The sequence below is a fragment of the Chiloscyllium punctatum genome, chromosome 9 (assembly GCF_047496795.1).
Source record: "Chiloscyllium punctatum isolate Juve2018m chromosome 9, sChiPun1.3, whole genome shotgun sequence".
NCBI classification, from domain to species: domain Eukaryota; kingdom Metazoa; phylum Chordata; class Chondrichthyes; order Orectolobiformes; family Hemiscylliidae; genus Chiloscyllium; species Chiloscyllium punctatum.
The window spans coordinates 50,816,406-50,829,555 of record NC_092747.1 but is presented as its reverse complement, the minus strand read 5'-3'; the positions used below and the strand labels follow the sequence as shown (position 1 = coordinate 50,829,555).

The 13,150-nt window shown below is 39.7% G+C and overlaps 1 protein-coding gene across 10 annotated transcripts in view; it reads left to right on the top strand.

Moving 5' to 3' along the window:
* LOC140481390 (glutamate receptor 4) overlaps positions 1-13,150 on the top strand; it is a 324,446-nt gene that overhangs the window by 104,986 nt on the left and 206,310 nt on the right. For all 10 annotated transcript variants that reach the window (XR_011961514.1, XM_072577502.1, XM_072577497.1 and 7 more), the window contains exon 3: positions 1,800-2,039. Coding sequence is in view for 9 of the 10 variants with exons in the window: in XM_072577502.1 (XP_072433603.1) it covers positions 1,800-2,039 (240 nt within the window). In the remaining variant the exon portion in view is untranslated. The remainder of the gene's footprint in view (positions 1-1,799; positions 2,040-13,150) is intronic.

The window sequence follows — 13,150 nt, the reverse complement described above, 5'->3', positions numbered from 1 at the left end:
GCCTCATTGAACCTCTTTTGTAAGACTTTTAGAAATGTATACCCTGTGGCTCCCCCTTCCCCCCAACTGTAGTCTTCCCATGAAGAGTTGCTGACTGCTTTAACCACTTTTTTTTAACATTGTGCAAGACATCTAATTTTTAGCAGTGGCCTTTGCTTGCCAGCTTTTGGATGTGACTGGATTTCTAGTCTGACATGTCCATTTATACGTTATGGGTTAACCCAGAATGCCATTGTGCTTCAGTTTTCTTTAATGGCATGTCTGTGATTTTGTTATCAGCTGAACAGGAATGCCTTGGCTTAATAAAATTGAAATACATTAAGTATTTCAAGCATATCAAGAATTGTCTGTATGGTATTTTATTGATTAGTAAAACAGAAATTAGAACTGTAAAAGAATTTCAGATGTTTTTTAGATGAAGCTACGGAATGGTTTCAGTGATGAATGACTGGTTGCATATCTTATAGACATTTGTTTGATGTGAATTGTGCATCCTCTTGTCAAGAGGGTGTTAATTGGCTCATTTATAATTGACTAAATAAATCATTAAGTGAATCTGGAGTCAGGATATAGAACAGGATTGTTTGCACTATTGTTTTATAAATGAATGATAAATATTACACTGAGGTATTCAGTGGAATGCCAGTAATTCAGATATAGGAAGACCTTGAAATAAAATCTGGCTTCCTAGGACCATCTGTAAAATCCACAACTGAAGCATGGCTTGACTTGGCCTGAGGACTCTTCCTCATTCTGTGTCAGAGATGCTGGTGTGAAGCCAGGAACAATGCAGGCAGCAATGTAAAAAACTAAATACCCCTGTTCGATTATCATAATTTCAGTGGGATTGAAAGCTTATGATAGTCTTTTTCTTTTGTCTGATCAGGCTGATTTCAACCTACCTTTTTGCTTTATGTTAAAATGCATTGTGGTTACGAGTGAACATATTTCTCATGTTGAGATCATGATCTGTGCAGAGATCAGATGTTGCAGGCCTACATTATAACAGCATGCTTTCTGAGAATTTATCAATTTTTTGTTTAGTTGTTCACTTCAAAGCTTGTGGATCACAATCTTGCCTACACAATGAATAATCATGATAGATTTAAAATCCATTTATAGCAATTCAGTGTGAAATCCTTTTTGAGGAAATATGGAATTGGAATACAGGAAAGATACAAACAAAATGCTGCAGATGCTGGAAATCTGAAATAAGCTCAGAAAATTCTGGACAAGCTCAGCTGGTCTGACAGCATCTGTGGAGAAAGAAACATTGGTTGAGGCCAATATTGGCCATGAATTCCCATGTAGATAATTAACCTGGTGATGCTAACTTAATACTCGGGTTTGTCACTGTTGGCCTCCTGGAACTTATGAAACTGAGTCAGAGCAAAGTCACCAGATTCAGAAAAGGTCAGGGGGAGATGGAAAGCTGAAGAAAACAAAATGAAATGTTGAGTTTTGACTTTTTGTTTTAGTAATGCATTTTGAAGATAAAATATAAACCTTAAATGTTTGTCATCAGTGCAGTGACAAACCATGAAAGGTAGGCAGGCTTCAAAATACTCCAATCCTTTTTTGTAAACTAAATGGCAACACATGGTATCTTCTTATTAGTTGAAGTATGATATTCATTCTGCATATGCAGATCAATTGTACATGAAGATGTAAATGCCTTCAGTTATTCCCATTCCATTAATAAACTAACAAGTTTGTAAATTTGCCACTAAACTGTACCTAGAAATACTGGTGTGAATAAATATGATTACAATCATGATTTATTATTCTTCTCTTTGCAGTCTGTTCTCAGTATTCGAGAGGAGTATTTGCCATCTTTGGGATGTATGACAAGAGGTCTGTGCATACACTGACATCGTTCTGTGGAGCGCTGCACATATCTTTGATCACACCAAGCTTCCCGACAGAGGGTGAGAGTCAGTTTGTGCTCCAACTGCGGCCATCTTTGAGAGGGGCATTGCTCAGCCTGCTTGATCACTATGAGTGGACTAAATTTGTCTTCCTCTATGACACTGACAGAGGTGAGTTTAGCCCCTTCACAGTTCCTGAAAATACATCTCCACTTGGCTTTGAGCCTGTCAGTATTTGAAACATTCAGTGAATGCTGTAGCCACAATAAGATTTGGGTTTGTTGGTGTTAATTTTTCTCAATGAAAATGAGTTGTGAGAAGTTTTTTTGAGTTTATCAGCAGTTTCATTTTTGGACCAGATTTAGATCTGTATACTTGTTACAATTGGATAGCTATTTGAAAGAAAGAGTTTGAATTCTGATGAGGTTGTTGTCACATAAAGCAGAGCAGGGAAGCACACCTCCGACTTTAATATAGAAGGTTTGTTTGTTCATTAAAATTAATAACTAAGCAACATCTGTACATCATAAAATAGTGTCACACAACTGATGCTTTCTTTGCCTTTTTAAAATTTACAAGTTCAAAATGGTCTTTCGGTTGAGCAAGTTCCAGTAACTTTTGAGGGGTGAAAATTGAACTTTTGTACATCTAACCATTTTAATTTATCATCTTTTAAAGTAATTTTTTTATTCAATGTACTTTGTTTTAAAATGTAACATGAACTGTTTACCTATGGAAATTGTTCAAGCTGTTCTGACTGGAGGTTTATTAGCCCCAGTATGTCTGTTAATGCAATAGTTCCTACAAAGAGCCGAGTGTGGCCTCGGGTGGGAGTTGATTAGTAAATGCTAGATCCTGATGCAAATTGCAGGATGATATTGCCACCTGCTGGCTGTGAAAATAGACCACACATTTTCTTCTGTAGGTGCCATAACGATACTCTTAAGTAGACCACAATTGCATTTCTTTTCATCTTTTCCCCTTTATCTTGATTATTTTCATGTTAACAACAAAAGCTAGTTCTGAGAAAACACTTTCTCCAAAACAGAAGAAGACTTTTCCTGAATATATGAATATATGAAATTTTTACCTGGAATTGACATGCACATTATTCAGTCAATTAAGACCATTCAAGAGAAGAAACTGGTAGCAATAAGTGTCTTTTGTTTTCTGGTCCTTGTAATATGTTGAGTGTGTACAAAAAATATAAGGTTATTTTTGTGTGCATATTAAGAGGCTAACTCAATATCTGTTCTATGTTCAATGTGGCGTCAACTCCATTGGTTTTGACATCTGAGTAATCATTGATGGATCCAACTGTTTGTACTGGTTTCCAATGCACCAGATTAGACATTGGCTCCTGAGTTACTGCTATTGATTTCATTATTCTCCGCAATGCCGTGCAGTTTCAGTGTGAATGGAAATGTAGCATGTTGTGGAATGAAACATCAAATTTAATATTTGTTTAACCAGGAGCTGCATAAAACCCATGTTTACATTGAACTAATCAAACGTGTGTGTAAAACGTGCAAATTACATGTTTTGTGAATGGTTGTCCATGTGTGCTGGCGTTTACATTGTGTCCCTGGCAGTAAATGGCATTCCCTTCTTTTTATGGATAGTTGAAATATCTAAAATATTAAACCTCATTTGGATTTGGAATTAAAAATGCTAGAGAAACTCAGCTAATCTGATAACCTCAATGGAGAAAGAAACTAAATTAGTGTTTTGAGTCTGATATGGCTCTTCTTGGAAGAGTGATTTTTGAATTGTTTATCCTTATTTATTTTTTAAAACTGTAAGAATGACTTCACACTTGGCACCTTCATTTTATTCTTTGTGAAAAGACAATACATACTTTATATCTTAAATTTTAAAAACAAGTTCCCCTCTGTGTTAATGCACTGTGCGGTATTCTTACAAACTGCTGCTGTGTTAGATTTTTTTTGTTTACCATCAGACGTAATGATTCCAATGGTGTCTCCTACACAGAAATATCTTCTATCTTTTTAAATGCAAATACTCCCATGTCTTAAATCAGTTGTTTTTATAAACATTCCATGGCCTCCCTTCCTGTTAGCTCAAACTTCCTGCACCCTCAAAACTTACCTAGAAATCTGCATTCATCAATTTTTGACTTTGTGTGTCTCCAGATTCCCTTCCCACCATTGGTGGTCATGCCAATTAGAATTGAAGTGGTGTTGTGTGGAGATGATAATTCTTAAAAAGGTACAAAGTAAAGTAGACTATTTACACATTCAGAGACAAATGCTTCACTGAGAGTCCTTGTCTGGAACCTTTTGGTTCTGATGGGTTCAAGCAGTCAGATAGTATTTACATTGAAATGCCACCAAACAAAAAGCAAAAGACAGATTTTTATAATCATCACTTATTTTACAATCAACATGTGCTTTAGTCAATAGATAATAGCCAAGATTACATTAAAAAAAATTCCACGTGAGATAGCGACCCCTCCAGTCAGAATGTGTATCCTTGGTGCATATTAAGTAAGTTGCATTTTTAAGAACAAAATCCTTAAGGAAATAAACCTTGGGGTCAGTTTCTTCAGGTGAACAGTTAAATTTTGAAGTAAGTCAACCATATCATCCTGTCCCAGGGATTGGTCATTTTTGTTGGTTGGACTTCATTTCCATTCTGTTGGCGGAATGCTTGCATATTTTGAGCAGTTTGCAGTCAGATGAGGGTTAAACATCTAGGAGTTCTGCAGAGAGTCCAGGAACCACAGTAAGTTAAAGAAAGAATCTGGGAGATGGTTCTGAATGGAGATAAGGGCTTGTAGCAGCAGGGGGACAGGTATGAATAAGGCATCCTGAGCCCACAGGAATCAATGTTAAAACCTGTTTTTCTGGAGCAACCACTGTTGGTGCTTTAAAAAGCCACTGATATGCCAGACAGTACCAAATGTCAGTTAGCAAAGGTCAGCCCAATCATGTCTGTGCTAATCGAATGAGCAGCCCACTTATTCTAATAAACTGCTTCGAGCAACTGGTCTGTCATCTTGCAGGTTACAGCTCTTCACGTATAGACGAAAGTTCCTATAGATCCAAGGTCTACAGTACAAAAAACGGCCTTTCAGCCCATCAAGTCTGTATCTGTCAAAACAACTACTTAACTAGTCTAATTCTGTTTCCAGCAATTAACCCATTGCATTGCATGTCTTGGCATCACAAGTGCTTTAAAGCATGTAAATGCTTCTGGAACGTTTTGAATGTTTCTGTTTCCACCAACCTTATAAGCAGTGTGTTCCAGATTCCCACCACCCTCCGAGTGGAAAAATGTTTCTATCCTAGGATATTGTGGGAAGCTAGGGAAGAAATTGTGGGGCCCTGAGCCGAGATATTTGTATCATCTACTGCATAGGAGAGGTGCCAGAGGACTGGAGGGTGGCTAATGTTATGCCTTTATTTCAGAAAGCCTGGAAGGAGAACTATCGACTGGCAAGTGTGACATCAGTGTTGGGTAAGTTGTTGGAGAGGATTCTGAGAGAAGAGACTTACATGTGTTTGGAGAGGCAAGGACTGATTAGGGATAGTCAGCATGGCCTTGTGTGTAGGAAATGCTGCCTCACAAACTTGATTGAGTTTTTTGAGGACATGACCAAAAAGATAGATGAGGGCAGAGCAATTGATGTTGTTTAAAGCTTTTGACACGGTTTCACATGGTAGACTGCTTATTAAAGTTAGATCACATGGGATTCAGGGAGCGCTTGCCAATTGGATTCAAAATTGGCTTGATAATAGGACACAGGCTGTAGTGGTGGAGTGTTTTTTTTGACTGGAGGCCTGTGACCAGTGGTGTTCCACAGGGACCAGTGCTACATCCACTGTTGACATTTATATCAATGATTTGGATCAGAATTTGGGAGGCATGGTCAGTAAGTTTGTGGATGAAACCAAAATTGGTGATATGTTGGACACTGAAAAAAGTTATCTGAGATTACAAAGGGATCTTGATCAATTGGGTCAATGGATTGAGGAGTGTCAGCTGGAATTTAACTTGCACTTATCCAAATTATTGCATTTTGGTAAAATGTACAAGGGTAGGGCTTATTCAGTTAATGGTAGGGCTCTGAGCAGTGTTATCAAACGGTGACCGAGGGATTCAGGTATATAATACTTTGAAAGTTGTGTTATAAGTAGACAGGGTGGTAAAGAAGGTGATTAGCATGCTTGCCTTCATTGTTTAGATCATTGAGCGTAGGAGTTGGGATTTCATGTTGAGATTGTGCTGGACATTGATGAGGTTTGTTCTGGAGTACTGTGTACAGTTCTGGTTGCCCTGTTATAGGAAGAATATTATTAAATTGGAGAAGGTTCAGAAAATGTTTAAAGGATTTTGCCAGAATTGGAGAGTTGGAGTTATAAGTAAAGGCTGAATAAGCTGAGACTTTATTCACTGGAGTGTTGGAGGTTGAGGGGTGACCTTATAGAGGCTTATAATATCATGAGGGGCATGGATAAGGGGAGTAGCAAAAGTCTTTTCCCGAAGGTTGGGTGAGTTCAAAACTAGGGGTGCATATTTTCAAGTTGAGAGGAGAAATATTTGAAAGGATCTTGAGGGCTATTTATTTTCATACAGATGATGGAATGAACTGCCAGAGGAAATGGTAGATGAAGATGCAGTTGCAACATTTAAAAGAACTTTTGGACAAGTACATAAATAGAAAAGATTTAGAGGTCATGGGCCAAATGCAGGCAGATGGGACTGGTTTTGTTTGGGGAAAAAGGTGTCTATATCTGTGCTGTGTGTCTCTATCCCCTCTAAAGCCTCTGCCCCTTGTCATAAATCTATGCCCCTCCCCCTGTCATGAACCTTCCTCCAAGGGGAAAAGTTCCTTCCTGTCTAAGCTATCTATATCCCCTATAATTTTATACATCCCTATCATGTCACCCCTCAGTCTTCTCTGCTCCAAGGAAAACAACCCCAATTTATCCAACCTCTTTGTAACTACAACTCTCTAGCCAGATAATATTCTGGTGAATCCCCTCTGCAGCTTCTCTAATGCAATCATATAATTCCTATAATGTGAATTCCAGAACTGCACTCAATACTCTAGCTGTTGTCTAACCAAAATTTTATACAGTTGCAGCATAATCTCCCAGTTCTTAGACTCTGTACTTTGACTAATAAAAGCAAGTATTCCATATACCTTCTAACTATTTTAGCCATCTGTCTTGCTACCCTAAGAGTCTGGCAGACATGCACACCAAGGTCGCTCTGACCCTCTGTACTTCTAAAGGTCCTACCGATCATCATGTATTCCCTTTCCTTGTTTGTCCTGCTCAAGTGCATCACCTCACAGCTATCCCGATTGAATTCCATTTTCCGTGGATCAGCCCATCTGATCAGTCTGTCTGTTGTAATCTTTTAACCAATTTTTTTTCCATCATCCGCAAACTTACTGAGCAACTCTCCTACATTCTAGTCTAAATCACTTTTAATATATACCACAAAGAGCCCCAACACTGCTTCCTGCTGAGCCCTACTACACACATGCTTCCAATCACAAAAAAACTCCTCTCAACCATCATCTTCTGCTTCCTGCCACTTAGCCAATTCTGGTTCCAATTAGCCAAATTTCTTTGGCTTCCATGGGCTCTTAACTTTGCTACCAGCTTTCCATGGGAGACAACACCAATCTTGCTGAATTCCAAATAGACTGTCAAATGCATTGCCATCATCTACACACCTGGTCACCTCTTTGAAAGCTCAATCAAATTGGTCAAACATGACCTCCCCTTCAGAAACCCATGCTGACTGTTCCTGATTAATCCTTGCTTCTCCAAGTGCAGATTAATTCTATCACTCAGAACTACCATAAATAGTTTCCCCACCACAGATGGTGGTGGCACAGTAGTTAGCACTGTTGCCTCACAGCGCCAGAGACTCGGGGTCAATTCCTACCTCAGGCAACTCTCTGTGTGGAGTTTGCACATTCTCCCTGTGTCTGCGTGGGTTTCCTCCAGTGCGCCGGTTTCCTCCCACAATCCAAAAATGTGCAGATTAGGTGAATTGGTCATGCTAAATTGCCCGTAGTATTAGGTGAAGGGGTAAATGTAGGGAATGAGTTTGGGTGGGTTGCGGGTCGGTGTGGACTTGTTGGGCCGAAGGGCCTGTTTTCACACTGTAAGTAATCTAGATGTTAGACTGACTGGCCCATAATTTCCTAGGTTATCTCTTGCTATCTTCTTGAATAATGACACCATATAGGCTGTCCTCTAGTCCTGTGACACCTCTCCTATGGTCAGAGAGGATTTCAAAATTATTGTCAGCACCCATGTTATTTTTTTCCTTACCTCAGTCAACAGCATGAGATCCATTTCATCCGGTCCTTGGAGATTTAATTACTTTAAGCCTGCAATATGACTCGGAACCTCCTCTCTGTCCAGGCTAATTTATCTAAGTATATCACAGTTCTTCTCCCTTAATTCTATACCTACGTTGTCCCTCTTGACACAAAGAATTCACTTAGAATACATCCTCTGGTTTGACGCACATGTCACCATTGTGGTCCTTAATAGGGTCCTACTTTTTTTTCCTTCGATGTCCTATTGCCCTTAATGTACTTGTAAAATAACAGGAGTTGTATCTATTTTACCTGTCATTATCCTTTCATAACCTCTTTTTGCTTTCCTAATTTAAGTTTCTCTTTTCATATTCTACTCTCCTCTAAAGCTCCTGCTGTTTTGAGGCCTCAGTATCTGCCATTAGTCTCCCTTTCTCATTTACCCAATTCTGTATATCTCTCTATCCAAAATTCACTGTATTTGTTGATTCTACCCTTTACCTTTATTGGAACTGTTGGCCATGTACACTCCCTATTTCCTTCTTGAATATGTCCCACAACTTTGTGTGAATTACCTAAAAGTATCTGCTCCTAGTCCACTGTGGCCAAATTATATCTGATCTTTTTTTATAAATACCCTTCCCCCAGTTTAGAACGTCAATCCCACATCCATCCTTTTCCTTTTCCATAATAATCTTGAATATAATGAAGTCATGATCGCTGTCTGCAAAATGCTCCCTCACTGATAATTCAAGTCTGGTTTCATTACCTAAACTTAAATCCAACACATCCCCTTCTCTTATTCACCCTTCTACATACTGACTTCAAAAAGCTCTACTGGATGCATTTTAAGAATGCCACACCCCTAATCTTTTTAGACAATAACTATCCCTGTAACTTTTTCTGAAATTTCCCTACATAGCTGTTCTTCTGTTTCTCTCTGATTGTAATGGGGCCGATAGTACACTCCCAGCAATGTGATTGCTCCTTTCTTGTTCTTTAAATTCTACTTTTAAATGAGTTGATGTTTTCTGTTCTCAACAGTGAATTCTAGACATCTATCATCTACCTTCCTCATGTCCCCTCTAATCCTTCTACAATCACCTTAAATCTGTGCGTGCTGGTAATTGATTTCTCCACTAGGGGAAATGAGACTTCCATGCCCACTGTATCCAAGTCCCTCAATATTTTATACAGCACCTCAATTAAGCTGCCCCTCAGCTTCTTTGGATAGGACAGGGTTGTTTCCTTTAGAATGGGCTTTCGTCATTGCTGCAGTTTTCAAAATGGCGGCAGTCAGACAGCCATGGAAACAGAGTAGTAAGTACTACACTGTAATTTTCATCATTCTATCTTTTGTTCCACCCTGGCAGAGAAGATGAAAATCATCTCCCATAACATATTCTAACTTTAAACAAAATTGAAATTCACTTATGTCTTTTCATCAATCCATCTCCTTGAGTGCCTTTGCTTTTGACAGTAACATTTGTTGGGCACAGAGGGGGTTCAACTTACAAATTTTAAGCTTTACAATGCTCTTTAAATGTTAATTCAGGACAAGCCAGCCTCTTAAAATCAGTAACTGAGAAAAGAAAATACTTAACATCACCATTTGTTTGAATTGGATATGATTTCCCTTTGTGTATATATAGACCAGTGTCTTCAGTCATGCTTGGTACTAATGAACATATACAGCTTGTTTTACTGGTCATAAATCCTGACTCTGGATCAGTGTAATGATGGTATTGCCTTTACTGGTAGAGTGGTAACCTGGCAGGTGTGGGTTGGTGCCCATGTGGAATGGATTTCCATTTGTATAGCACTTTTCATGATCTCCAATTAGTCTACTCAAGTTGATAGCCAGTGAGGGACTTGTGAAACACAGTTAGTGTTTTACTACAGGGAGCCAATTGTGCACAACAAGATAGCAGAAGCAGTAACAAAATTAATGACCAGACAATCTGCTCTTAGTAATGTTGGTTGAGGAATTAAGGAAGAGCCCAGGACACAGAGGAGAACATTCCTGTCCTCCCAGTAGTGCCACAGGATCATTTACATCCATCTTTACTGTTCAGACAAGTTTTCTGCTTCACTAGTTTTCTGCTGAAGAGGAGCATGAGTGTGCATTCATCTTAGTATTTCCCTTTTCACTCGCACCCTTCTCCCACAACGACCTCTCCCATGCCTCTATCCTTAGAAGCACACAGGCATGCATATTTCCACCAATGCATGGGTAGGATCTGAGCAGGTATTTTGTTTCACGCCTCTACTTGAAGAGACATTTTCGCAGGCCTTGTCAAAACCCTGGAAGGGTGCGTCTGAACTATCGGACTAGTGCACCTGACAAAATCTGCAATGTGTTGTTCATTAAACTGTGAGTCATTCTGAGCTGTGAAAATAAAATGATTTACAAAATTAGGAATGGTTTAATGCGAAAGGGAATTTAACATTCGAACAGGGACATTGTTTTACTTGATTTCTGGAACAGCAACGAAGGTAATGCAACTGTGAGAAAGGACATCCTCCAATTTCACAGTTATTGTGCTGTGGGGCAAAGGGGAGTCCTTATCAGCTATGCAATGTTCTCTTCTTCCAAATGGTCACACATTTGCTCACGTAGGAAAGGTATAAGTATAAATTGACAGTTCGACAATCTAGGCAAAAGTGAGTACTGCAGATGCTGGAGATTAGAGTCAAGAGTGTGGTGCTGGAAAAGCACAGCCGGTCAGGCAGCATCTGAGGAGCGGGAAAATTGACATTTTAGGCAAAAGCCCTTCATCGGGTAGACAATTTATCCCTGAGATAGCTAACAAGTGATTATTGTAATTGAAATGTAAGGTCTTACACGGTTTCTGACCTCTACTAGCCAAGATGAACTCAGTAACACAGGTCATCGAAAACAACGGGCTTAGTCTGCTAGGGCTGAGTGAGATGAGAGGATAGCAAACCAGAAACCCAAACCTTAGGATATAAAATGGAGGAGCTGGTGTTGGACTGGAGTAGAAAAAGTCAAAAATTACACAACACCAGGTTATAGTCCACAGGTTTATTTGAAATCGCAAGCTTTCGTAGCCCCCCTTCCTTCCTCAGGCAGCTAGTGAGAGAGAATACATCGGACACAGAATTTATAGTAAAAGATCAAAGGATCATGCAACTTATGTGAATATATTGAACAAAATTAGATGGCTATTAAGTCTTTAAACAGTTGGAATGGAAGTGTAGGTTTCGATTGATTAATATGTAAATCCCTACCCCAAGATAACTTCAGGCTATGAATATGAAGCCATTGTTCCTCATGCAATGCTGCTAGGACCAGGTCCAGCTATGACAACCTGCATGATAAACAATAGCTTGTCCAACCTCACTCCTTTTTAGTGTAAGATTTAGTAGCATCTCCCAAGTGAATTCTCTCAAATCTCCAGACTCCAATTAGGACAGGGCACAGCCACTCTGGATCAAAGATTCATGAACTGCCCTGACATCAATTGAAGACCAAAGATAGGAAGTTGATTCCCACATAAGGGCCTCATCTAGCCACTGCTGGCCTTAAACAAACCATAGACGAGGCAGTCAACATTTGTGGGACTTAAATAACCTTGCAGCGTGTAACGGGGCCAGCCAGGTGGGCTTCATAGAATGAGTTCTGTGATTGGACCATATTAACAGCCCCCTGACAGATAAGGAGTATCAGACCTCCTGTTCACTCTAAGAGCTGGCTCTAAGGGAGCTGGATCAGTGTCAAAGACATCCCATGTGTCCTTGGTGATGAGAGCATTATTTGTAGCGTTATTTCAGTGGATATAAGCATGGGATATGCTCCTGAAGAAATTTGTTCGCAACAGTCACCATTGAGTTGGGGTAATCATTTCTGGCACAATGCTGTTATTTGGGAAGATTGAATCATTTGATCCTGCCATCGAAGACTGGACCTAGTTTGTGGAAACAATGTGTTAATTTTTTCCGGGCAACTGACATTTGGACAGATGAAAAGCAGCAAGTAGTTCTCCTGAGAGCTTGTGGGCCCACAGCTTTTTTGGTTATTAGGAGCATAACTTTCCCTGAGGCACCAGATACTAAAACCTTTCAAGAGTTGACAGATTTAGTGAAGGAATATTACGATCCCAAGCCTCCTATGATTATAAGATGCTATTGGTTTACTTGGCAATTTGAGAACCAGGAGAATCTGCATCAGGACTTTTGATGAGGTGAAGATGAGTGGCAAAGGTGTGTGACTTTGGTTTAACCCTTTATGAGATGCTGAGTGACCATTTGGTATGTGGGATTAGTGATGTAACCATGCAAAAGCACGGACTTGCTGAAGCCCAATTGGACTTCTAACAGGCACTACAACTGGCCTTATCATTAGAAAACGCGGCAAGTGGAGAGATGAACTGCAGGGTATTCTGATAAAAGTGGACACCCCAACTGGGACGACTGAGCTTAGGGGACACCAGTTGGATGAAAGCAATTTATAGCCTCGCTCAGATCATAATATGAATAGAGGGACTCTAGGATGGCACACAGCAAAACCTCAAAACAAAGCCAAGCCTTGGCTAAACGGTTAAAATTTTCTTCAACCCCTTGTGGTTGCTGTTAGTATGCAGACTCAAGACAGCAAAATAATTCCACAAGGTCTAAAGTGAGTAAGGGAACTCATAGGCTGATATCCAGGAGAATGCACACTTCCAGTCAGAGCTGACAATATCAGATTTTGGATGCAGAAAGATCTGGTCCAAGAAAACTGAAACAGCTGGTGGTGATGAGGGAATCCAAAGAGCCATCACAACTAGAACTGAAACCCTTTTGGACCCAGAGAGACCAGATCACTGTGGAGAACAGCATATTATGGGGAGCAAGAGTGATTGTCCTGAGCAAAGATCACCATCAGATACTGGTTGAATTCGACCAGGGTCATTAGTGATGTCCAAAATTAAAATATTGGTGAGACGTTATGTCTGGTAGCCGGATTGGATGC